A 27,852-nucleotide genomic window follows, 5' to 3' on the forward strand; every position below is an offset into this window, starting at 1 on the left:
TCTTTACAGCCAAGGTACTTTGTAGCTGACACATGTTGAGACAGATAAAATATGGTGCTTTATACTGCGGATTTGTACGCTTTCCCTCGAATATTTATCCATTTGATTTGTGGAGGAACTCTGTGGGTACACACACACACACACACACACACACACACACACACACACACAACTGGCACTAACTTTTCATTCGTAATGCATGGCCGCCAATAAATTATTCATTCCCTATTTCGAAGAATCAAAATGTGCCCGCAGCGCACTTGTTTATTTCCTCAGATTGAATTATGTGCTGTGAAACATGGTGAAATTCAATGTTAAGTGTCTGGGTACACAGTTTACAAAACAGGAGCGTCTAGTCCAGGCTCTGTTCGTTGCTCAGCCCACAATGTTTTTCTGATCACGTAACCGTGCAGCGCCGTGCACCAACGGTTTTAAGATAACCTTCTCAGTTGTGTGAAACTTTTCTTGTATTTTTCCATGCTCCACTGTTCCACCATGTTGTCTCACTATGAATCCAAATCTCTGCTGTCTGGAAGAAACCACCTAACTCCAAAATGTTGGATATTTTTCAGGAATTTGACAAAACATCCAGCTCAAGTGGAGTTGGCAGGTATTTACTGACATAAAGGGTGTTCAATAGCACAGATTTATAATAAAAAAGGTGGATAAACGGTTGGAGTTAGCTGGTTTGGCAGATATTGTTTGATGATTCAGTGGAGTTAGGAGGTTTTCGCCAAAGCACTTTTTAATACTTTCCATTGGTGCAATGTTTTTTTTAAACCAACACACAGATGTAAAAGGTGTTCATTCAATAACATTGATTCATGAAGAAAACCATCCCCGGCAGACAACAATTCTGTTCGGATCGGTGGAAAGCTTTTATGTCCAATCGGATCCAATGCAGTTATTTAGTCACAAGCTACTGTTTTTTATTCATAAAACCCACAGACACACTTAATCACTTTAACTAAAATAAAAGCAAAAATAGTAAATCTATCTACAAGCTCACATTTCACGTCACCCAAAAAAAATCAAAACGTTGAAACAGGAGCTAAAAGGCTTATTTCTGCAGTGACAATATATTCATTCCGTGTACATGGTGAGTATTGCCTTTCTCATTGAATTCCTCTCCGTCTCTGTCTCACTCTTCTGCTGTCTTTCCAGCTGTCACACCCGAGGGAAGGTGTGACATTCTTGCTCCACGCGTGGTTGTGCTTCCATGCTTTCGCTCAAAGTAAACTACGAAATTAGGGCTTTCATTTGGTATATATATCGTGCGTGTAGGCCATCTCTACGGAACGGTATGGAGCAAAGTTTGGTAAATCGGAATTAAACCCCATTTGTTGCGCTATGCGGTGATTAACTAAACGAGCAAATGGAATGGCGCACGCCGCACAATGCCTGGCACAAATAACTTCTTTGACTATACAAATAAATAAACACAATGGACACAAGGAAGTGGCAGGCACTTACTTCAGCTAATTATAGGAAAAGTACAGTTTTCCTTTAGAATTGCAGCCTGACTATGCCTGGACATCTCCATTGAGGTGCGCGCTGCTCTACCAAACTAATTTGGCACAGCTTACGGGTGCTTTTAAAATACACTATCGACTTCCCAAATATTATGTGACCAAAATAGCACACCTCTAGGCGCAAATACCGGTGTCGGCAAAATAGATGGCGGGTGACGCTGGACCAAAATACCATTAAGGGACAGAGCAAGCTCCTATACTCATGATTTTTGGGCAGCGGATGAATTCCAGGCTGCGTCGCGGCAACAAAAATGGAGCCCCATACTGTAACTCTCTTCCATAACTCTAACTGTGCTGGGCCACACAGACGAGCACGATTTTACCGTGCCAATGGGAGATGAAAACAGGGCAAGTTGTGTTAAGTAGAAAACACCAGCTGTTGACTGCCGCAAAACCTTTCAGAGTGACACACTAATGATCTCATCTTGTCCTTTTATCTGAACCCTTCGCTATGCACTCCCTTCCGACCTGAAATAACTGTTGAGAAATTAACTCGAGTACCTCTACAAAATGCCAAAGTGCAAGGGGATGCACACCAAAATACACACACACACACACACACACACACACACACACACACACACACACACAAATTTGTTTTTCTGCATAGTTCCCATCATGTTATTTTTTTTACCAAGAAACAAATAAATTGAACCGGGGTTATTCCAGAGCGATCCCAAATGACGGACACTGACAGTCAAATGAATGAGAGTGATCCGTCAGACAGATGGGCAGACTGATAGGTCCAGTTCTATGCAGGTGACTGTGGCCATTATTATATCTGTTTAGTAAATGATAAACCTGTAAATCTCTCCATTTACCGGTTCGCCAGGAATTCCTATACTTTAGGTTGAATGTATCTTAACTCAAGCAATGGGAAATCAATGTAATTGAAATGCAGCCAAGCAGTCAGACAGACTGGTGGCAGAGACAGGTTTTCAAATAGGCAAACGGGAAGACGGTTACTCTTAGGTACATTTTTGAACCTACAGAGTTTTTTGTAGACAGATTGACGACATGAAGACAGACGGGTTACTTCAGACAATCGATTCAAATACATTTCCCCCCAAACACAGATTTCAAATTGAAACTCGGATTAGAATAGTCTCCCCCCTCCCCTCAGGCAGGTACATAAACAATCAAAAGCCAAGGGTAAACACAATAAAGTCTGAAGGCGTATTTCATTGTGGTCCCTTAGTGCATTGATGCAGAAGTGTGTGTGCGTTGCCACATAAAATTTACATTTGAGGCCACCATTGACTCTGGCACGGTGGCGCCAGTGCCAAAAGAATGCCCCGTGAACTCACTCCTTCAACCAGAAGTAACCTAACCGGTCATTTCTGCGGCGAGCACTAGTCTTTATTCTATCGTCAGAAGCACTAATATATTATCCTAAATATCCTAACATTGTCCTTCACCTATCACCTCAATCTGAGCCTCAATTCCGAGAAAAGTGCCGCTAAACACCGCGTGTAATGACGTCACAACGCGGAGGCAAGCGTTGCCTAGCGACGGTTAATCACCCAGTAAATATGAGAGTACTCTATAATTCTGGATTAATTAGAAATCAATAAAAGACGAGAATTCTTGTCTTAGCACAGGCAGGTTTAAGCTAGACAAGAATTCTCAATCCTGGTATAGATTGTGTTAATACAAAAAGACCATCATTTAGTCAGTGATGTCTGTCTCTCTTCATCTGCCATGTGCTGTACTGTGGTTCTCTCTATCTGATTCTCTCTTATTGCATCATGTCTTTCTTTCTCTCTCCTCCTCTCCCTCTCCCCTCTTTCTTTCTATCTGTCTCTCCCACATGTATTGTAACAAGAGCAGCTACCTCAGTACGTTTGTATAGTCTTATCAGCGTAGCACATATTGTCGTGTGCGTGTGTGTGTGTGTGTGTGTGTGTGTGTGCGCGTGTGCGTGCCTGTGCGCCTGTGCCGGTGCATGTTGCATCTCTCAGGATCATATTCAAACAGTTACCTTTGTAGCTACATCAGGACCAGGACAATCGCCTGGCAACAGTTGTCATGGTTAGACCACAACAGAGACGGTTAGAATGGTTGACGTTAGAGTCATTTCCTGTATCTGTGTCATGTGGGTGTCCCACCACTTTAGGAGTCCTGAGCCTCTTAACCAAATGAACCCTCTATACTTAGTCAACTTGACCGGGGTCGGCTCTGTACTTGGTTCAATTTCACCGAAAATGTTCTCCCAGAATAGGGATGCTAGGGTTCAAGTGGACATTTCCAATGGGAGAAGTGATCGTGAGCACAGATTATGACTGATTCCTTCCCGCCATACTCTTACTTAATTACATACTTACATACCGATAGCCCAGAGGTTCTCAGGTCACCACTGTAAGTAACTTTTTCATCCATGGCACCCCTGATTACATACTGTATGTATAGCACCTTTTGTCATATTAATGGTATAGGAATGTAATGTCTTTCCCCCAAAGACAACGTATGTCATATGAAAAACTGGAGAGACATTTTGTTTCCATTAGGACAGACTGAAAATATTTTTTATAGCTGGCGTTTAACCACTTAAACCCAAAATGGCTGATCTACAAGCTCACAACAGGTCATAAAGAGACTTTGTTTATGTAGGCTGAAAAAGGACGCATTCACCTACAGTAGCCTGGCTTGGCCATACAATTATAAATGTTTTGTCACCGGCAGATTCACGTCTGGCCACTGCAAGGTTAGAGTTTTATTTAACTCAGGTTCGTTTTACTAGAGGGTCTAAAAGGTTAAAATGAAATCACATATCGGTAGATACATTCCAAATATTATGAAAGTATTCTGAGTCACCCCTGACTTGTATCAACTGTCAAGGCACCCTAGGTTGTCACGGCACCCACTTTGAGAAACCCTGCTATAGCCCAACTTTGGGAATAGGCCATGCACAAAATGCTCTCCGAGTCCAGGCATATCGGTCCTGGGCCAGTTTCTCCAGCTGTCCCCATGTGTGGCCAGATCTCTTCACCCCCTGCCAGATGTTTCTTGGCCCCCTTCCTTCTCCCATGTGCAGGTTCCAGAACAGATCTTGTGGTATTAGATGCAGGCTTGCGAAGAGTGTGGCCAGTCCATCCCTGGCGTCTTTGGAGGATTTATTCCTCTACGGGTCCGTGTTGTTTTGTTCGCTGCCACAGTTCCAGGTTACTTTTGTGATTTGTGATTTTTGCTGAGAACGGAATGGGATGAATGATGATCGGAGCGCCACTCACTTCACACAAGTGTGATTTCCCCCCCCTCAGGGTTCTTACATTTAACGCCATTGCCGGAGATCTTCGGCAATTAATAAATACTACGCTTAGCGACATTGCCGGAGATCTTCGACAACAACATTTCTGGTCAAAACAAGCTTTATTCCACGGCCGATAGCCGACGCTGTGATCAACCTTTCTGATCGTCCAGCGGGAGACCAGAAGTGATATGCAACAACACACACACTAGTTAGACAGCATTACATCCGGTCGGCCAAATGGTTAAAACAAAACGGTCATCTTGATCGTGCGTGCGTGAGTGTAACAGAGAAAATGTAGTTCTACTTGCAGTACCTGTGTTTTGGTATTCTCAACACCTTGCGCACACATGTAAAAGACACATGTAAAAAATAAACGTTCATCCAGTGCTTGCAGTGCCTTGCACGTTTCATGTCAGAGTTCAAAGACACATTAATGCCAATTCTGGTTCACTTATATTGAAAAATGACAAACAAAATGTAAATGGTTGGCTTCACATTATTTGCTTTTTTGCAATCATATGGTAGGCTGTTTTTTTTCCTTTAGTAGTACAATTGAAAGTAATAGACGCCTATTCTATAAGCTGCTTATTGAACAGCAAATATGTTTAAAAACAAATATGATTATAGCTGCAAATGTCAAGAATATAAATTGTGTGATTTAGCCTTAATGGAAAACAGCAGATATACAAGCTCACAATGTGTCACATCGGCGATTTTCAAATAGCCCATGTATAATTATAGGTTTAAATTGCTCATGTGTTGGGCTTGTTTTCATAGAGCTTGTTGCTTATCATTTCTCTCTGAAAATCTGGTCCCTGCTCCACAGCTGGAACTCTTTCTCCCCAGCTGGGGCATCATTGGCACTGAAAGGACAGTCTTCAAAATATAGTGTGGGCCTGCGCCTCAGCGGTCCAGGCACCTTGGCTGGTAATGCAGTCTGGCAGTGTGCCGTGGGTTCGACTCCCAATCACGACGTCCTTTACTCACTGTATGTTAATTCAATTCAATTCAAAGGGCTTTATTGGCATGAGAAAACATAAGTTTACATTGCCAAAGCAAAAGGCACAATACAACAATACAGCAATACAATCAAAGCAAAATGTATGTACATTTGAAAGTCAGAGTCTTCAATAAATCAATTTCTTTGTACCAAGATCACTTGATGCAGATGGTGCATAGTCTGTCTTCTCTCGGGATATAGGTCTGCCTATGACGGCCTTTCACCATCGCAAGACTGTGCTAACTGAGTCTACCTGGTTAAGATTTTTCTTTGTTTTGGGTCGGTTACGGTGCTCAGGTATTCTGCCACAGTGTATTCTCTGTTTAGGGCCAGATAGCATTCTAGTTTACTCTGCTTTTGAGTTGCTTCTTTCCAATGTGTCGGATAGTTTTCCTTTTGCTGTTTTATAATATAATCCAATGGGTTTTCTATCTGTGGCTCCGTTTGTGTTTGTGCGTGTGTTTGAGTTTGAGTTCCATGGCCAGCTGGCTGAGGGGGCATCTCTCTAGAGTTTCACTGTGTGTGAGTGCCTTGTTATGGAGTGCATCTGGGTCACTTTCTTTTAGGTTGTTGTAGAATTTAAGTGCTCTCTTTTTTTGGTGTTTTTCGCTGCATTCAGAGAATGGATTTGCATGATTATGTGTCATGGTTTGCTAATGGTCCCCAGATCTCACAAGGGAGGGAAATTGGTTATACCACAGAGTCCAGTATTTTAATGTCATCCCCCCCATCTCTCTACCCCTTTCCTGTCAGCCCTTTTTGTATCTATCCCTCTACAAAAATAATAAAATAGAGGTGAAAGCCACAAAAAAAAACGTGCGTGCGTGCACATGCACGCTCACGTGCGTTGCCTGAGGCAGAGACTGGGGGCATGGATAACTTGGCTGGCTGAGGAAGAAGAGCAATAATTACAAGTGAGCAGTGGAGTGAAGAGAACATTGCACTGGGGTCAGCAGGTCAACACCAAAAAGAGTGAGAACTGAACGGGCAGATATATGACAAGAATAGAGAGACAATAGGCCTGTCTCACAGCCATTCCACGCCCCCCTTTCCAGACCTAGTGGTGATGACGTCACTCCATAGACATTACATGTTAAAAGACCTACATTCAGAAGCCATAAACGACGTCCATAGCCTTACTCATGGACCAGAGCTACATCCTTAACTGCTTTCTCTGCACCATTTAAGGCTGTTTCCAAATGTTAAAATGTAAAAGACCAATATTATGTTAAGACCCCTAAACCAAATAGAATACAGTTTACCTTCAGAAAAAGCGTTGTTTATGGCTTCTGAATGTAGGTATTTTAACGTCGCGTCAACACCACTTGGTCTGGAGAGGGTGTCGTGGAAAGGGGGCGGGGAATGGCTGTGAGACAGGCCTATAGCATTCCAAAATCGCGCTGGAAGAAATAAATTGTTTCTGTCAGGCAGTTATCTCATATCTCCATATTTCCAAGGGTTTTGTTTTGTAAATGAATGACCTACTTCGCCATACAAGAGTGCCACACAAAAGTAGTGACCGCATCTCATAGTGCAGCACTGTCAAATTGTATGGCGGTTACGGCGACTCACACTGCATTTCTTTCAGGCAACGGAATAATAATAATAGCTTGAATTTATATAGCGCCTTTCATGAACCCAAGGAAGAATAAGTGTCTTGTGAACAAATGAACAAATGGAGGCAGTACAGGCGCTGAGCCTTTTTTCATCACTTGTGTACAGAGGAAACCCGCCACTGCGACGCTGTTCATGTAAATTACATCTTGTCTTGTTGATGTTGAGAGCATTCAGAGAGACAGATGGAAAAATACAGAGGTAAATTGGTTAATTGTGTGTGTGTGTGTGTGTGTGCGTGCGTGCGTCTCCAAGGTCACTGAGATTACCCACTGCCCTGCCCACCATTCGTGTGTGTGCATTTCATTAAGGTATTCTAAGTGTGTATGTATTTATTTTGTGTGTGTATTTAGATTTATTTCCTTAATATTTTCAGAGTTTGTGCAATGGCTTTATTTATTTGTGTGTGTGTGTGTGTGTGTGCGTGTGTGTGTGTGTGTGTGTGTGTGTGTGTGTGTGTGTGTGTGACATGCATAGCAGTATAGATTGTGAAGACACCAATACATCACTTGATAATTGCAGCCATCCCTCAACAGCTGCCCTTTGCCAACTGTGTGTGTATATATTTCACATGCACACACGTGTGTGAGGTTTAGAGATAAATAGCAACAGAGGCCTGAGGATAGGCATGGCTTATTGTTATATAGAGGCTATGCACGTGACATCATCATACCTGTAAGTTATGCGGGAACGCCTACTGAGTGGGGAAAAAACTACTTTCTGGCCTTGACAGCCCATACGTCCAAACAGAAATGTCCTATCTGATTGCATTAAACAACGTTAAACTGACTTTGCCACTCACTTTACCACTCGATTTGACACTCACTTTATGCATGCGCATACCCTCTCTTTAGTGGAACACAGACAGACTCAGCACAATAACATCCTCAGCAATTTTTTCAATCTGAGGGAGTACACCTGTCTAAATACTTCCTTAATGTCAACGAAGTTCACACCCATAACACCAGAGGGAGTTCAACAAACCATGTTCAACCCAGATTCGGCACAAACAAGGGGCTAAATTATTTTCGCTCCTATGCCACCAAAATGTGAAACGCCCTACCAACAGCCATTAAGACGTGCGAATCCCTTGACTCCTTCAAAAGCGCTCGAAAAAGGTGGACCCTGTTGTATGTAAACAAGTGTAATGCTTTATCAGTGTGTCGTCCACAGTAACAATCTTTGTATTGAGTTGTGCTTTCATGTGAAATTTACCCATTCTGCAAACTGTTAATACATACTTCAATCAATCAATCAAACACATATATTTTTTGGGCAACTTGCAATCTCGCACTGTCGGGAGCGTATTTTCTTGAAGCTATCGTCCAACAAACGCATGTCTCATTTTTACTTTGTGCGGCCATTGTGTAAATAGTAATACCCCCCGATCTCGCAATTTTGTGCGCAAAAGGAGGTGTGGTCACTGGTCTGGCGCACTGCTATCTCAGGCGCAGACTTTGTGTGCTGCATTTAGACTACAGTAGCTATTGAATATCTTAAGAGTCTTCCTCACAAAGCAAAATAAGACCTTGAGAATTAATGAGACGTTACAGGTCTATTGTACTCTAGACCAAACCTCTGCATACTGAAATTGAGGAGAGATACAGACCGTGAGATCAACCATTTGACCTTTTACAGACAAGATTATATCTGTCGTTTCACACATGGCTGAATGGATGCACTTACTGGGGTCAATCATTCATCTTGTGTGTGTGTGTGTGTGTGACATTATCATTCATGTGCATTTTATAGCAAATCGTCTGCAGAATGTCGTCACATTCCTGTTACCGGAGATGCTGATTGATATACAGTAGAAAGCATCCCGGGGGCTCTGTTATTTCAGTCAAAGGAAAATCAGTCTAGAAAATGTGTCATTGTTGCCCCAGAGGTGGTAATATAGCATAATGACATACTGTGTTGTACATTGCTAATCAACCTCAAGGCGGTTTACTCAGGCACTCAACCAAACAGAACGTTAGTATTACGGTGGACCAATCTATGTCTAATTTCCTGTTTCCTGAAGTCAATTGCTGAGCGTCGTGTGTTACTGATACGTTCTGTGCCATCGGGTGGATATGATTCACACGATGAGAGCTTGTCCTGTCTGACCACTTTCAAGCTACACCCATTAAGACAGCTGAGGCCGATTCTACAGATATCTTCTAAATCCTAACAGTTTTCTGAAAAACATGTTGTAATATCCCGTTTCATGTCAAGGACCCATAAACCTGTATGTATTTGGCCTCATCTCAACATTTCCGTTCCAGGGACCCCCAGAAGCAAAGATTTGAGTTAAAAATCTGAAGTGAGTGGTACTGTACTGTACTGTACTGTACTGTACTGTACTGTACTGTACTGTACTGTACTGTACTGTACTGTACTGTACTGTACAAGCCCTCCTCCCTGGCCTCTGTGTGTCTGTGTCTTTGTGTTAGGCTGTGCAACAGTGACACTTGGTGGTGAACAAACGCTATAACACTATCTTCGTGCTTGTACAGACAGACCCAGGGACACACATAGCTGTCTATAGGAGTTGTTGCACCACTCAAAAATATTCTTTAAAATACAGTATATATTAAAAGATTTACATAAAATGTCATGATTTTTGAATAGCCAACCAATGTGGTACTGTATATCTCTGCTGTCGGCAAGAAACCACCTAACTCCAAAATGTTCATTTTTCAGGAAATGAAATATTATATATTTTGAAAACAAAGCAATACAGCCTCATCAAAGTTGGTGTTGTGACTTTATATATTGTCAATTACTTGCATGAGAGGGGGAGAGGTGGTGTGTTGGAGTTAGTTGCTTTAGCAGATAGTTTGAGGGTCCAATGGAGTTAAGAGGTTTTGTCCGAAGTGCTTTTTACGGCGCTTTCATTGTTTAAATATTTTTTTAACCAACACACAGACGTAAAAGGTGTTCAATAGCACTGATTTACAACAAAATATAAATAAATAATAAATAAATGCATTTAGGTGGTTTCCTCCCGACAGCAACATACTATAGATAAAATAACACGGATGCTTTTCCGGGTTTAATGTCCTCAACTATGCTAATCACTATAGGATGGTGCCAGGCCCATTTCTGTCTACTTGCTGTGTTTCACAGGAAGTACAGTACAGTACAGTACAGTACAGTACAGTACAGTACAGTACAGTACAGTACAGTACAGTACAGTACAGTACAGTATTAATATTGACAGCCCTAGTTGTTTTTTAAATTGTTGTTTGACATTTTTCACACCCCTTTCTCTCTCTCTCTCCATCCCTCTTTCTCTCTCTCTCTCCATCCCTCTTTCTCTCTGTGGCAGATAAGATAGAAAACGGTGTGGGCGAGGTGTACCAGAGGAGGAGAGGCCCCCAGTCCACCAACTCTGAGGGACAGGAAACAGGAAGCAGGCAACAGGAAGTGACAGGGCAGACAGGAAACAGTTGGAGACGTATTCTCCTACTCATCCTGGCCATCACCATCCACAACATTCCAGGTCAGATGTTCTTGGTTCTTTGGTATGACCACAAGGCCACTGAGCTGGGTAGAAGACCACGACTATATTATAGCCATAGTTGGGGTTGGCGAAAAGGGGTGCATACGTTGGTTAGACATACCAACAGTCATACAGTCATGAGTCAGACAAACCGGTGCTGTGGGTTAAAAATCACCCGTGGCTCCCGACATGTGTGGCAGGGGAAAACTAATCCGTGCTGCGGGTTAAAAATCACCCATGGCTTCCTGTGAGGTTAGGGGAGGGTGTCTGACTCATGGTGTGTCACAAAAACATGCAGTAATCTTGGTCTCTATACTGCCTCCCCCTGGCCAACCAAGGCGCCTGATGGAGGGGAAAGGAACTGGTTGGAATAACGTGTTCACGCGCTACGTCCAACTGGGGAAACTCCACCCTGTCAGGTGAAAAGAAGCGGCTTCGACTCCCCATACATTGAAGGAAGCATGAGGTCAGTCCGTTGCTTTCCCCAGGTTGGCAGAGGGAGTGTAGCACCCAGGATTTCAGAGTGAAAAAAGTGTGAAAAAAAAACATGGATCACATGTTGACATCACGCTGTCCTCTTTCAGTAACATGTAAACACATTTCATGTGGACTGATTTCCATCCATCAGGACTAAACAAATGCATGGTCTCAGCTTCAGGCGGTGCGCTGATGGTGTTTGACTGCAGGAAGTACGAGTGAGAGGGTGAATTAATGACACGTGACGCGGAGGTACTGTACGATGCGGTCATAAGAGAAATTAACGGAGTGCACTATACTGATTGAGCACATCCTTTTCTGGTGTTCAACCAATTCATTAGTGAGACTTCATCTGCATATCGTTTTCATAAAAGCTACGTGCTCACACATAAAATACATACATATTTTCCCAGAAAACGTGCAATGTATCCAGAGAATGAGAAGCTAAAAATGAGAATGAGAAGCTAAAAGTGAGCCCAGCTCTTTATCCAAACTTCAGTTATCTCCGGGCTTGACAGACCTTGGTGGTCTGTCTGCATGCTCTCTCAAACCCCTTCAACTGATCCAGAATGCCATGGCACACCTGGTTTTCAATTTACTAAATCCCACATCTCATCACTTCTGTGCTCACTTCACTGGCCTGATGATCCACCCTGTTCACACACTGTCACACATCATGGTCAGAAAACCCGGGATATCTGTACGTCATCCCACCCACCCAGTCAGAACTGCAGACTCACCCGCCATAGTCTGAACTCACCTCTTCAGACCACACCCTTGGCACTCCTTATTTTCCTCTTCCTTGTTCACTTATGCTATTTATGTTATTTAGATAAACATACGCTGTTTTGTATGTTATTTCAATAGTGTATGATTTTTAGACGGTATGATTTAGACCAGGGGGTGTTGCGGGTGCCATGACGCAAGTCCAGGGATGCTGCAGAATACTTTGATACTATTTGGAACTCATCAATATCACTTCAATTTAACCACCCTCTAATAACTGTTCACTTAGTGCGTTCTTTTTTAATCTACGCCAAATCTTTGTGCCAAAAATAGCCGATCTTGTAGATTGACTATTTTTGGCCTATGTTACCTCCAGAATATGGATGCTGGGTTTCAAGTATAGTATAGTAAATAGTAAAAGAAATGACAAAAAAAATGTCATTCAGGGAAGCCGTGGATGAATACGTTATTTATAGTGGTGCCATGAGCAAATAACGTTTGAGAACCACTGATTTAGACCGATGCGAGGTTTGATCTTTACCCTAGCGGGGTAAACTACACTATCGTAGTTATTTTGTAGCAAAAGATTGTTTTCTTGTCACTGTATTTATATTACTGGACCTCCTCTTTGCTCTATTGTTACAGTTGCTCTGGATAGCCGTGGCATGTAAACAAACACACACCTTCAACACATCTTTATAACAAAAGACAGTAATTTGATTGTCTTAGAAACCACAGAATCTACAATAAGCTAATTCATGAGAAAGAGATACTGCTCACAATCTAGCTAAACACAAGGGAACACTATTTAGTATGCAATCCATTGGGTCATGATCCAAAAACCACTCATGTGTGATTGATTCAGCCGCAAATTGAAGGCGAACAAATATCTGAGATGTGAAGGGGCGCTGCCTGGGACTGGTGGAATATGCCTGGCTCTACAATAGGAAAGAATCAAACAGCTTGTGTGACAGCCACACTACAGGTGATTTACAGGGAGCTGAACTTGCACCTGGCATCAGTGAATGATTGAGTTGAACGCTACAGGGGACTTTTCTTTTAAAGATCAGTCGGGCTCAGAGCATTTCTTCTCTGGCGTACAGTGCAGTAAAGTCTGACATAAAGAGAGAGATATAGGGTGGCATGCAGTACAGCTTTTCATGAATACGAATTGCATGCATAAAGAAATAAAAGAAATTCCATAAATTAGAAAACAAATGTTTAAGTAGTGGAAATAGTTAATAGCTGATCTACTAGCTCACAACATGTCGCTTCTGTCGTAGATAGGCTATTGTCACTAGTTTGGGTACCGGACAAATGTCTAAAGTACCCAAAGTCGCTGTAGAGATAAAGAAAGGAACCAACTTAATTTAAAAACAAATAATAAAATAGTGGTCTATTAAAATGTATTAAAGGTTAAGCATGGGTTGTTCAGTTCAGTTCAGTTTATTTTCTGAATGGTGGACATACAGTTCATACATAACACACATTATTATGGTGCCTGTGTTACAGACTGATGGGACATCTGTCTACCTACACAGTGCATACATTCATGTTGTCCTTAGATATATACATTCACCTACACATATTCATATATATAAACATACATACAGTATACACAGCTACTTACATACACCACAATAAACATCGCATCAACACAATAGTTCCTGCTGTGTAGAATCAATACCTTTCATTGCCATCGCGTTATGGGTTACTAATACTGATTGATTAAGCCAAGGTGGCAAAGAGCATCCCGAAGTACATTGTTGGCAGATTATTATATAAGGGTTATTATTTATGTATAATTCCTGCGTCTCATTCGTATGTTATGTTATCCTTATAGAATATATATGAGTTACTTATCATTTATATGGTGTAGTATCTATGGTATAATATATGTTATGGTTTACTGTAATATGGTATAGGTAGGTATAAAAGGTAATATGGTTTTACTATAGTATAGTATATAATATATATGATACATGATATGGTTTACTATACTTATATAGTACATAATATGTGTTATGGTTTACTAATAATGGTTTACTAATGTGGTTTACTTAATATAAATTTAATAATAATAATATATGATATGGTTTACTATACTTATGACATAATATATATAATGTATGGTATGGTTTACTATAATTATATAGTACAGTACGTCATAGTTTCCCTTTTGTAATGCCTATAGCATTAGTATAGCATTAGTACTCTTCTTCATTTACTCTAGTTTTGAATTGATTTATGTTTCCACAGTGCTTTAAGTCATCCTCCAGCTCATTCCACAGAGTGACTCCGTAAGAGGAGATGCTCCTCGTTTTCAAGTTTGTACGCATCACAGGTTTTTGAGTGGTGCAACCACTCCCTTACGGAGCTGTGTGTGTGGGTGGGTGCGTCTGAGCACGAAAACAGAATGGGTGTTTTTCACCACCTGTGCGCAACCTAACACACACACACACACACACACACACACACAATATGGTGATTTCGAGTGTGCCAGTACAGTACAGTGACAGTATAATACAGTATAGTAGAGGGACCCCCACACGGTATCTCTGTCATTTCTCAACCGTTTCGGACACGGGACGGCTCGCCGGAATCGGGCCGGCACCCTGGGTGCGTTCCTGTGGGTCTGGAACTTCCGCCCCCCACCCCTACACGGAGTTGCACCACTCACTTCACATGGGTGTGATTTTTGAATTTAAGTGGTCCTCTAAGATTGTATCCCCCTTCCTTATCCAGAAATGTGTCTTGTACATTTACCGGTAATTGGTTATATCTTGCTTTGCACATAATTTGTAGAATTTTAACATTGACCATATCTGTGAACTTCAGAAGATGTGATTGTAAAAACAGTGGGTGTGTGTGGTATCCTACATTGTTTATTACTCTTAGTGCTCTCTTTTGTAGTATGATCAGTGGATTTATGGTAGATTGGTAGGCGTTTCCCCATACCAATTACCAAAGAGCAGTAGGGTAGGATCATTGCGCAGTACAGCGTGTGCAATGAGCTGGGGTTGAGTAGGTGTTTTGCCTTATTTATGACCGAGATCTTGTTCCTCACATATTCTATGCAGAGTTTCCAGCAGAGCCTATGGTCTAGAATCACTCCCAAGAATTATTTTTCATATTCTCTTTCTATTTTATTATTATCTATAATAAACTGGATATCTGTTTGTATCTGGCGGTTTCCGAATACCATACATTTTGTTTTACTTTGATTTAAGGATAATTTATTTCTATCAAATCAGAGTTTGTATTTATCCATTTCTGCTGTTAGCACCATCATGAGCTGCTGGATGTCCTCCCCTGTACAGAACATGTTCGTATCATCGGCAAATAGTACACACTTCAGTACACTAGACACAGAGCAAAGATCATTGACACAGTTGGGGGGGGGGGGACATCGGCTGAGAAAGGCTATCCTGGAGACCATGGGTTTCAAAGCCTGTCAAGTTTTTGTCAGGAGCCGCCCCATTCTACCCATTGAGTGTGCTCACCTATAGACCGATTCCGTAGCGGGTCTCATGGTCGCAGCCTACGTATTTCCTGTAGGCGGACTCGACGTAGCTGCGGGGTTTAAACCCTCACCAGGCGCACCTCTTCCACTACAGTGAACGGCAGAGTGACTGATGTTAGTTTGCCTCAAACTTTACTCCTTTACCTGCTTTTTTACTAACACTAACATTACAAAGATGCCCAGAACATCGAGATTAACCTGTGTAGTTTATGGCTGCTCCAACAGTAGTGGCAACATAAAAATAAAAAAAACGGAATGTCTAATGTCCACCGCGGTGGCTGAGACCAGAGCCATTGAGTAATGGTTGAGACGAAGCAGTGAAAGATACATAACGCCAGTCTTACCCAATACCAAATCTTTCTGTTTTATTAACACAAGGCTGCTGTACTTTATACCTAATACTTTAAATGCTTAGTATGAGGTATAAAATACAGCAGCCTTGTGTTCATAAAACAGAAAGATTGTAAGACTGAAATTATGTATCTTTCAGGACCTTTCACTGCTTTGTCTCAACCATTACTCAATGGCTCTGGTCTCAGCCACCACGGTGGATATTTTGACATTCCGTATTTATTTATTTTTTATGTTGCCACTACTGTTGGAGCAGCCATAAACTACACAGGTTCATCTCGATGTTCTGGACATCTTTGTAATGTTAGTGTTAGTAAAAAAGCAGGTAAAAGAGTAAAGTTTGAGGCAAACTAACATCAGTCACTCTGCCGTTCACTGTAGTGGAAGAGAAGCGCCTGGTGAGGGTTTAAACCCCGCAGCTACGTCGAGTCCGCCTACAGGAAATACGTAGGCTGCGACCATGAAACCGCTACGGAATCGGTCTATAGCAAACACACAACAGGTAGCATTCTGCCACCTGTTTGGGTCGCGGATCACTGAACACTGTTCTAAACCAGTGGTTGTCAACCCTTTCTGGATAATGGCTCACTTGAGGATCTCGAAAGTGTTTGTGAACCACCCTCATAGCAGCTATACCACTCATTTTCAACATTGAACTATGACATTAATTTGTGAAATTAATTAGATTAAAAAAGATTATGCAATGAATCCGTGATTGGATACATACATCCCATAATGCTTTCGACTATGCACTATTCTAGCCCTATCTGGATGCAATAACCAACATATTATGTTGGTTATTGCCATAAAAGGCTGCACATGCCTATATACAGGCAGAGGCTGTATATAGGCACAGAGACAGAGAGACACCATCCTACCACACTGGATTTGTTATGAGGAATAAAATATGCATACATACATGTATACATTAACCAAATACATATATACTGTACATACTGCTTTATTTTCAAAATATAAGGTTTTCTTCATTTCATTTCCTACAATAAACGCTAATATAATTATCTATAGTTGCAGCCCTACATGAATTCCGTTTTATTTCTCGCATTACGCAGTTGATATGTTTAACTGTATGAATAAATTGCTCTTTCATTAATTGTATGGCTACATTTGCATTGTCTTATCTTTAGTACTGTGTTACAGTAGCCGTGTGTAAAATACCATTGACTTTCATTGTCTATATTAATACATTAGCTGTGTCTCATTTCCTAGATGAATACATTAGCTTTGTTTTGCATATCACATGAATAAACTAGCGAAGGCATGTTCTCTATTCCTGAGATTGATGATGTGTGAAATACATTGAGTTAGTGGGAATGGGCATTTGTGTGCTTGTGCTTGTAATGTGTGAGCAAAGAAGATTGGGAATGTGGATTATGTATGTGTTGCATGGCTGCCTGGTTAAGTGTCTGTGGGTGTGGTTTTGTGTGTAAGGCTCTTTTGTACTATACATTGAGCAGCTTTTTCTAATCTAACACCATATTTGAGTTCCCCTTTCCCAACATCACAGTCACGTTCAAGTAAATTGTCCGTAATTTGGGCATGTCATTATTGTAGGCAAGCATACATTTTACTTAAAGGTTTCTGGAAATTGTTTAGTTTAGTTTTTTTTTTGTTTAGTTTGCTTTTGTGTTTGAAGTCAGTACAGTTCCCGTAGCAAGCAATGATGCAGCCAGTCAGAATGCTCTCTGTGTTACCTCTGTAGAAAGCCTGCAGAACCATCTTGAAGCCTGAGAATGTAGAGGCGAATGTGAGGAAGTCACACCACTTGGTTGGTATGGAGTGGACTTCCCAGGTGAGTTTCTCAGTGATGTGATTCATGTGAATGTCAATGCATTTGATGTCACTGACCTTCTCCACTGTCGATGTAGATGGGGTGTGCTCTCTGCCTGACTTATATGTAGTTCACCATCAGCTCTTTGGTCTTAGTCTGCTTTATCCATGATCATGCCTGGCTGTAGAGTAGAGAAGTGGGCAGAAAGAAACAGGCCTGGAAGTTATTTCCGTACCAGGGTAGTGTCAGATTTTAATTGAACTGCATTTGTACACTCTTGGGAGTTGAAAAGGATACATTAACACTGATGTGTGCATATCTATTATTACATAGGAGAAGTGGTACCCAGAAGCAGAAGAAAAACCCAAAGCCACAACAGCTACGTCGCTATTGCAACACCCACAACACCATCTTACACACTACACCCACACACACTCACACGGCAGTGACGTCACACACTTACCCTTCGCAGGCCTTCGCAGTGTTCGGGACCTATCTCCTCATAACGCGTCCTTCGCCAACACTGACCACCAGCCGACAAACAATAGTCTTTGCATTGGCACTAATAATGCCTCACTTCCACACTCACGCCGCCAATGCATTTGTTTAATACACACATTCTCGGCCCAAACACCCACACCCCCCAGGCTTCCCTACCGTTCCCTACACGGAACAATAAGCACTGCTGCCTATGCTGTTGCCCCAACAGGCCCAGAAACGAGGCCTTTAACCACCACGCTACTTACATACACTACAACTCGCTTACAATTCGCAAACCTGGCAACACTGCCCTCTCATCCCAGGCCCGCCCCCACACTAGCTTGACAATCTCATCTCGCGCAGGACAGAATCTGATCTCACGCAGGAGATTGAGGAGAGAAAGAAGGAAGAGGAGAAATTATAGGATCGCTATTTTGCTTATTCCATCTAAATCTCTGTATTTACAAAATAAATGACTCGGCGATTCCCTTCGTTACATCAACATTGTTCTTTGTCATTACTTGGATTGTGCCAAAATATCACCATTACACAGATCACTTTGCCTATTTTCGCCAGACAGCCAACTGCCCAGTACACATACATACGCCTGCACGCACACGCACGCCTGGTGTGCACACACACACGCACACCTGGAAACCACGATCTCTCTCGCCACACCACACACACACACACACAGGAATAGCTATGCAGGCTATACGGCGGCGAGACAAGACGTTATAATCTTGCGTTTCATTAAATCACTGTCTTTCTCCGCACGTGCACGTGCGCACACAACATTATTCAAGTGAAATGCGTAACGGCAATAATTGGCTAATATAGGCTACCAATAACTGACAGGAGTGACGGTGCTGTGCTGTGAGTAAACTGACAACGCTTGGCTAGGCTAGGTATTAGTGTTGATTTGGGTCAAATGGAGTCTATATGGCTAAAGATAACACATGACGTCGGTGGGAGAGGAGTTATTGTGTTTTGGACAAACAGCGTGGTGTTGTTGTTTTGTGTCTGTGTTTGTGTTGGAGCGCCTCAGTCTGGCCGTACCTCTTCCACATAGAGATGGAGACACTAAATCTCAGCTGGAGAAACATGTTTGCATGCATGCATCGCTGCCTTGCATGCTGTGTGCTACTGTTGAGTCTGTCACTTACTTTGACTGATTCATGGCATTGTCTTTCTGTTAAAATCCAACTATGTTAATTTAAAAACTCTGGACATATAGGTCATTATCGGTAGATTACATGTAAATGCAATTGCATTTTACATTTATTTTTGTCTCATGAAAAGCGTTAATGACCTGAAAATGAAAAACCATTTATTTCAATTGAAGTTTGCTTTGGACGAATGCAACTACAACATGCGTGATTGGTACATGCGTGTGTGTGCGTCTGTGTGTATGTCCACCATTAACCTACATCACTGGTGTGTGTGTGTGTGTGTGTGTGTGTGTGTGTGTGTGTGTGTGTGTGTGTGTGTGTGTGTGTGTGTGAGAGTGAGTGAGTGAGAGAGAGATTACTACACAATTCTGTATTTACAATGTCAATGCTGAAAAGAACAGCTGCTAATGCTATTATTAATATCATTATAACTATAAAACAATTGGGCTAATGAAAAACCATTTATTTTATTTCAATTGAAGTTTGCTTTGGACGAATGCAACTACAACATGCATGATTGGTACATGCGTGTGTGTATGTCCACCATTAACCTACATCACTTGTGTGTGTGTGTGTGTGTGTGTGTGTGTGTGTGTGTGTGTGTGTGTGTGTGTGTGTGTGTGAGTGAGTGAGAGATTACTACACAATTCTGTATTTACAATGTCAATGCTGAAAAGAACAGCTGCTAATGCTATTATTAATATCATTATAACTATAAAACAATTTGGCTGTTACCAAATATGCTATTAATGGAGAACACCAAACAGCAGCTATAGCAGTCCACTGCTGTAAGTTGGGTGCATGGTTGCCTATGGGCGCTCACCGCTCAGGTATAAACAGAAGCTGTTGTTATGTAAAGTAGTAGCCATTGGAATTTCATACTTGACACGCTCAAATAGGGGGAGGGGGCGCAAATCGCATTGCAATGTAAATTACTTTTGCTTTTTCATTCTGTCATAGAATGACCACACCTGAAGATGAAATGTCAATGCTTTCTATTTCATTTCTATTATTTCATTTTGATTTTATACATTGCATTTTCATTGGAATATTTACATGTGGAGTCAACTCCCGCAATTTCCTTCTTCCCATAGTGCGTGGCGAAGTAGCTCTGGGATGAGTGCGCGCGAAGCGCGCACGAAATTCTAGTATATATACATATATATGTGTGTGTGTGTGTGTGTGTGTGTGTGTATGTATATATGTATACATACATACATACACACACAATAAGCAGCTGCCACTAACTCCTACTGATTTAGCACATTGTCTTGGTCTTGGTAATAGCGGGTGTATGCGCTGTCCATGGTGCTGAGATCCCTCCCCAGGCCTCTACTCTCCCTAGTGGACGAGCTTGGAGGTTCGGGCCCATGGTGATACTCCACATACTACCCACACAGACCACAAACTGTACAATAATAGAAATATCTCCTGTAGGGCTGTTCAACACTCCTATTCAACACTAAAGAAAGTCGACTAATCGTCATCAGAATTTCTCGACTAATCGATTAGTTTATTTAATCTGTGAAATAACCATATAGCTTGCTGCTTTGCAGAAATTGACATTTTAAAACATATTAGTCTTAGTCGACTAAACCGACTGATTAGTGAGTTTGATCTTGAGGGGACGGAAGACCCTACTCTTCTGCGATGTTGTCAGTTCCGTGACGTTCCAGAAACCTTCACACAGACACACACTAGCTATTCCCCCAATTTCTGACTGTGCCGAATATGTGGAGCTCCTTTCCCTGAGTCATTCAGTGACCAAGAGAGAAAGACCGTATCTCAGGAATGGAATGAGAAGAAATCGACAGGGACGTAGGGTCAAAAGGAAGAAAGGAGACTGCATTAGAGGGAGAGAGATTGGAACTTTGTTGTAGACAAAGTGCCAGTTCCTGTTTTAAGAAACCCTGAAGCAGCTGACACCTTTGGTCTTTGTCCACTATTGATCTTCGGGAACCAACAACCCTGTCCTACATGGATGTCGAGGAGGTCACCGGGGAGATAGATGAAAGAGTAGAATTGAGGAAGGAAGGGTGTGAGGACTCAGTGGAAGAGGAGGGGAGAGTGAAGGGGAAAAGATGGACAGGAGAACATACTGTACACTTTTCGATTCCAATTTGCAACAAACAAAGGTTAGGAAGGTTATGTTGCAGAATTACTAAACTTTCTATTGAAAATAAAATGTAATTTAAAATAGCAATCTATGCCAAATACAATATCAGAAGAGGCTTTGAGTCAGCCTGCCAATGCACACTTAGAATAGACAGCCGTGAAACTAAGAGGGAAAACGTCACAGGAGTGTGTGTGTGTGTGTGTGTGTGTGTGTGTGTGTGTGTGTGTGTGTGTGTGTGTGTGTGTGTGTGTGTGTGTGTGTGTGTGTGTGTGTGTGTGTGTGTGTGTGTGTGTGTGTGTGTGTGTGTGTGTGTGTGTGCGTGTGTGCGCGCATTATCCTACTTACTGTATACCATGGCCACTTTGCCAACAATTTATAATTTATGTGTATTCATATTTTGAAGCAATACAATCGAACAGCACAATTGGAGCCACTAGGCGATTGCTCAAAAGCACCTCAGCAGTAGTTGTGGAGGAACGGTAGATAGTAGCTACTCTGACAATGGGCAGATTGGTTTATAGCAACCACCGGTCGCATTTACTATGAAATCGTGCATTTCCCGTCAGTCAGTCAGTCAGCGGGGCAGTTGTTCGGTTGGTTGGTTGGTAGGTCACCCCAGACATGACCATATATGTGACATCACGTGTAGGGATGCACCGAAATTGAAATTCTTGGCCGAAACCGAATACCGAATATAGGAAACAGTTGGCCGAAAACCGAATACCGAATATCCGAATATGATTAATATTATATATATTTATTCCTACAATTGCTGTCATGGCCGTACCTTAAAGCTACCTGATTTATGGCAAAATAAATGGTTATGGCAAAACTTAACTTAAATAATAATCACTATTATGGGTCCATAAAACATTTATCCAGCTCTTTTGAATGCATTAATTGCATACACTATTCGGTGATATAATTTCTGCCTATTTGGGCCGAAACCGAATAGGCCGAAAATGCATTTTTAGCCATTTTCTGCCGAATATTTTCTGCGGCCGAATATTCGGTGCATCACTAATCACGTGACATCATCAGGGATGGAGATCCCTGATGTCATCAATACTAAGCTCATATATGGGAATACCCATATATGGAAATCCCTGATGTCATCAATATTGGCCAGCAACTCTAACCTGTTCTGACATTCCATATGTTGATCCTTCCCCATCCATCCTTCCTCTTCGATGTCTCCCTTTTGACTTATACCTGTCCATTCAAACTCTAGACGGCCCCAAAGTTATTATTGCAGCCACGCCTGGCAGCCGGCGAAAACTAGACTTCTCAACAGGCCCGAAAATTAAGGTCTGGCCCTACCTTGGCCCTCACCAAACCCTGTACACTCAAGACACTGCCCCCGCTGCCACACTAGAGTTCTCATCAGGCCCGAAAATTAAGGCCCAGCCCTAACTGGGCCCTCATCAAACCCTGTACACTCAAGACACTGCCCCCACTGCCACCCTTAGATCTTCCAGATCTACATGGAGCTGACCTGTTCTGACATTCCATATCTTGTTTTGACCACATCAAACCCTGTACACTCAAGACACACTCTATATGTGGCCAGTACAGAATTCATTCCATATGTTGATCTGACCCCCCATGCCAAAGCGCCAGCTCTCGCCCAGCAGTCTGCTGTCACCTAGGCAGATGCGTGCACGTGACCTCGCTCTGCTTCTCGCCCTCAGGCGTCTTACTGGTAATATACTGGCTGTCTAATGCAGAATAGATAGGCCAGTTTGCTCTTCAACCTTAGCATCTCTATTCTGGGCACATCGTAATAGGCAAACATTTAGTAAATAAATGTAGATGGCAATTTTGCTATTTGACATATACGTGCAATGAAGTACTGTGTAGGGGTGAAGTGGTTAAGTTGTACCCACTGTATTTCCTAACAATACAAGATTAGACGGAAAGTTAAATCAGATGGCTTTAATATATTGAGGGGATTTAGTCCCAGGTCACTATGCAGGCGGGTGCTAGGTCATCCAACCCTTGTTTTCCCCGGTCCTTCCTTCTGTCACGGTTTCTTTGCTGCATGTTGTAGTAACATTGTGTTTGTGTGTCTGTGTGTGTTTTGCAGAGGGATTAGCTGTGGGAGTAGGATTTGGCGCAATTGGAAAAACTTCATCTGCCACTTTTGAGAGTGCCAGGTAAGACCAAAGGAAATGCACACACACACACACACACACACACACACACACACACACACACACACACACACACACACACAGTGGTTTTATAACATGGCTTTTTGTTGGCTGGAAATCAAATCCTTTGACTAAAGCAGGCAAAAAGATTTTTGACTCCACGTGGTTTATATTCCAGTACCTAAATGATGAGTGAGTTGTCAACAAACTGCTCTTCACTTAAAGGTGCTATAATGGGTTATTTAATATTGTTTAACACAACAGATGGAAGATGCCCATGGATTATTCAGAAGAAAGACGCTAAAATCATTATAATGGTGAAACACATTGTGATGACATCATCAAGATGTGTTTCACCATGTTAATGATTTTTTTCAGACCTCCACACAACAGCTCTAAGGTTTAATGACATAGTAAAATGTTGAAAATGAGTGGAATGCCCCTTTAATGGTAGGGTCACAAGAAACCCCTATAAAAACATTGCCCGGTCAGCAAGTGGATTCATGAATGTATGTATAGACAATATTTTAGGCCAATAAAAAATACTATATACCAAATCTCCCACCCGGCTGCCGGACTACGGCTGCCGGACTATAAGAATGCATTGCTGTATTTAAACTTAGACACTTTACAAACAAATGCAGAGATGTCACTGATTTATTAATCCAGGTCAGTTGGAATGGCTCTGTTTTGTGCTGCTGTGTGCTCCTGGCATAGTGGCTCTTTTCAACTAGACAACAACTAAGCCGCACATGGCATCAGTGTTCATTTTGTTGGCTAAGACTAAACTAACAAAAAACTAACAAAATGAACACTAGCATGACTAAGATTTTGATATTTAGTCGACTAAGATTAAACAATTTCAGATGACTAAAATAGGACTAAAACTAAATGGTGTGTTATTCAAAAGACTGAGACTAAATCACAATTTGCTGTCAAAATTAACACTGCGTGTCATATAACTAATTTCATGACTTCTAGATTATTTTCCATGCGCGACAGCTGGGTTTCAGTCAGACAACCCATTTTGGCACTGCTCAGGAGGTTGTAGCAGGGGGGCACACGTTAGTCCAACATACGTGTCCGGTTAAGACTCACCCGGGGTTTCCGCGTGCGCTTAGGGCGCTTTGCAGTGTTGTTTTTGGCAGCAAATTTTGATTTTAGTTTTAGTCATAGTCTCTTGAATAGTTCTCATTTAGTTTTAGTCACATTTTAGTCACCCGGAATGTTTTAGTGTTAGTCTAGTTTTAGTCGACTAAATATCATAAGATTTTAGTCGACTAAATCTACAGTTGATTTAGTCGACTGAAATGTATTTTGGCGGGCCATGATGCCGTTGTAATGACTGTTTTTACACTTGCTGAAAATAGCCGATCTACAAGCTCACAACGTGTCGTGCTGCGACGTGTTGTGAGCTTGTAGATCGGCTAATTTCAGCATGCAACCAAGTGTAAAATGACTTATACTGGATCTCTTGTCCACTAGTCCCTTCCTAACATTTTAGTCTAGTTTTTATTTGTTGATGAAATTGTCAGTATATTTAGTCTTAGTTTTAGTCATCGAAGCTTAGTTTTTATTTAGTTTCCATGTAGTTTTCGTCAGTGGAATAAGTTAGTCGACGAACATTTTTCATCTTAGTTTTAGTTGACGAAATCAACACTGTAGGGTAGTAATATATCCCAATATAGAAATATTGGGACTAACGCTGCGCACCCAGCAAGCAGTGGGTGGGGTGTCCAGTGCTATGAGGACCTTGGCCGGTGCCCTCATCCAGTGCCACTTTGACTATGCGTGTACTTCATGGTACAGAGGTATCTCCACGCTTTTGAAAACAAAGCTGCAGACCTCCCAAAACAAGCTTGTGAGGTTACTACTAAAATTGAACCCCAGGTCTCATCTTACCTCTGCCCACTTTAGTAGCCTGGGATGGCTAAGGGTGGAGGAGAGAGTATCTCAGCTCTCATTGTGTCTGGTCTTCAAGATCCTAGGTGTCTCTGTTCCAGAGTACCTGATGGGCTACCTGCCCAGAGTGAGGGATGCTCACAGGTACTCAACCAGAGGAAGTCCTTATGATCTAGTTCCCCCCAGTTTCAGGACACTCATGTTTTCTACGCAGCCACTACTCTGTGGAATGCACTCCCTCCAGCCCTGAAATCCCTAAATTCTATTGCAATATTTAGGAAAGACCTGAAATCATGGCTCCATCTACACACTCACTGGTCATAGTTAGATTCCGACCCTGGATAGCCCATCTCCCATGCTCATGCAGGAAGAGCGCCGCAGTCCCGCCCCCTTTCAGAAAAGCGAGTGGCCCAGGAAATGAAACCCCAATGCATTCTCCCATCGGCACTTCTAATATAATTTATTTAAAGACGGTTACGCCGCGGACAAAGCCAACTCGGATCGTGACAAATCATGACAATGAACACAATGTTTTGGGCCGATCAAATAATTTATAAGACGAAAAACAAAACAAATAGTGTTGTCTCCTGACTTTCTTTTCTTCTTTCTAATGATTTGATCGGCCCAAAACATTGTGTTCATTGTCATGATTTGTCATGATCCGAGTTGGCTTTGTCCGCGGCGTAACCGTCTTTAAATAAATTATATTAGAAGTGCCAATGGGAGAATGCATTGGGGTTTCATTTCCTGGGCCACTCGCTTTTCTGAAAGGGGGCGGGACTGCGGCGCTCTATTCTCTCAGGGTACCTCTTGTCCTATGTATATAGCTCCCACCCAGCCTTATATATAAGGATTATTTATTATATGTTCCATGGTTGTTTTGTCTGTACAGTATGTATGTGTATAGTTTCATTACTTACTTACATTACTTACAAAGTGGACCACAATGGAAACAAGCGAAGGCTTTTTTGTGTCTAAGTCCATTTGGCGTTTTTTAAAATTATGTCATTTTCTGTAATTTTCTTAAACTGCCAATAAAGTATTCTATCTATCTATCTTGTAACATGTGCGCTGCGTTCACGCAAGCATGGAGCATTATTATAAAGAATATTTGCTAGTCTTCCATTGTTCAGATTCCCTGAAAATGTTTCAGTTGAAAATCAAATGTTTACATAACCCTACATATCATGGAAAGGAACTAAAATATCTATGATTTTGGTTGAAGCCAAGTGTAAATGCATAAAAATGCATCGTAAAATAATGTTTGCTGTTGCTATTGGAGAAATTGTCAAGGACAATGTTAGGGACCAGGCTGGCTTTGACTTTTATGTGTGAATTACGAGCAGATTCTGATTACTTACAACTCTTCTGTTGAGGCTGGTTTAGACTAGAGATTTATTGCTGCTTCATATCGTTATTATTAAGATTACAATTTACACCCTAAACACTTATGGCTGACAAAATGTCCATGTCACCTATTCTGACCGTTGTCTTGTAAATGTTGTAATTGAACATCTCCCTCCCTTTGCCTTCCACTTCCACACACTGGATTTATGCTTACGAGTCTAGGTTGTCCAGAATCAGCAGTGTGTGTGCTTCACAGTATAAGTCAAAGATTTATTCTATATTATATTTAGATTATTTCTGGCATGGAAGTATTTGTTTAATTTATGTTAAGAAGGCACATGCTTTTAATTAACATACACATGCATAAAAGTAAAAGTAACCGCCACGCTTCACTAGCGGTTGTTTTATCATTTTGCAAGGAATTGTACACACATTTTATGAACTATTTACAATTGAGATCCACTGTGTTGCTGGGTCCTTGTATACCGTAGAATATATACTTGCTAAATTGGGTGCTAAATAATATTGTGAAACTGTGATCTGAAACTTTAGGTATTATTTCACTTTTCCCCTGTTCAGAAACTTGGCTGTCGGAATTGGTATCCAGAATTTCCCAGAAGGCTTAGCAGTTAGCCTGCCCCTGCGTGGTTCTGGGATGTCAACATGGAAATCTTTCTGGTATGTGTGAGTTTGTCGATGTTATTTTAGTTTTTAGTTTTATTTAATTTCGAAATTTTGTTTTCAAATTTAGTTTTAATGTGGTTTAAAGCAGGTGTACTAGTTTAGTTTAGTTTTTAGTTTTTGAAAAGGCTTACCGGTAGTTTAGTTTTCATGAATTTTTGTGTTAGTTAGATTACAGTTACATAATTCTTTGGTGAAGGCTTGCCAAATAATTCTGCAGGGGAATTGTTTGGAGAATCTCTTCTCTCG

The 27,852-nt window shown here is 41.6% G+C and overlaps 1 protein-coding gene across 2 annotated transcripts in view; it reads left to right on the top strand.

The window, feature by feature from the left end:
- The window catches only part of slc39a11 (solute carrier family 39, member 11), a 74,558-nt gene that overhangs the window by 44,127 nt on the left and 2,579 nt on the right, over nt 1-27,852 (top strand). For both annotated transcript variants that reach the window (XM_080789053.1, XM_080789054.1), the window contains exons 6-8: nt 10,710-10,883; nt 23,607-23,676; nt 27,502-27,600. In XM_080789053.1, coding sequence (XP_080645179.1) covers nt 10,710-10,883; nt 23,607-23,676; nt 27,502-27,600 — 343 coding nt within the window. The remainder of the gene's footprint in view (nt 1-10,709; nt 10,884-23,606; nt 23,677-27,501; nt 27,601-27,852) is intronic.

This window comes from Protomyctophum bolini, assembly GCF_963924005.1.
Source record: "Protomyctophum bolini genome assembly, chromosome: 18".
Taxonomy (NCBI): domain Eukaryota; kingdom Metazoa; phylum Chordata; class Actinopteri; order Myctophiformes; family Myctophidae; genus Protomyctophum; species Protomyctophum bolini.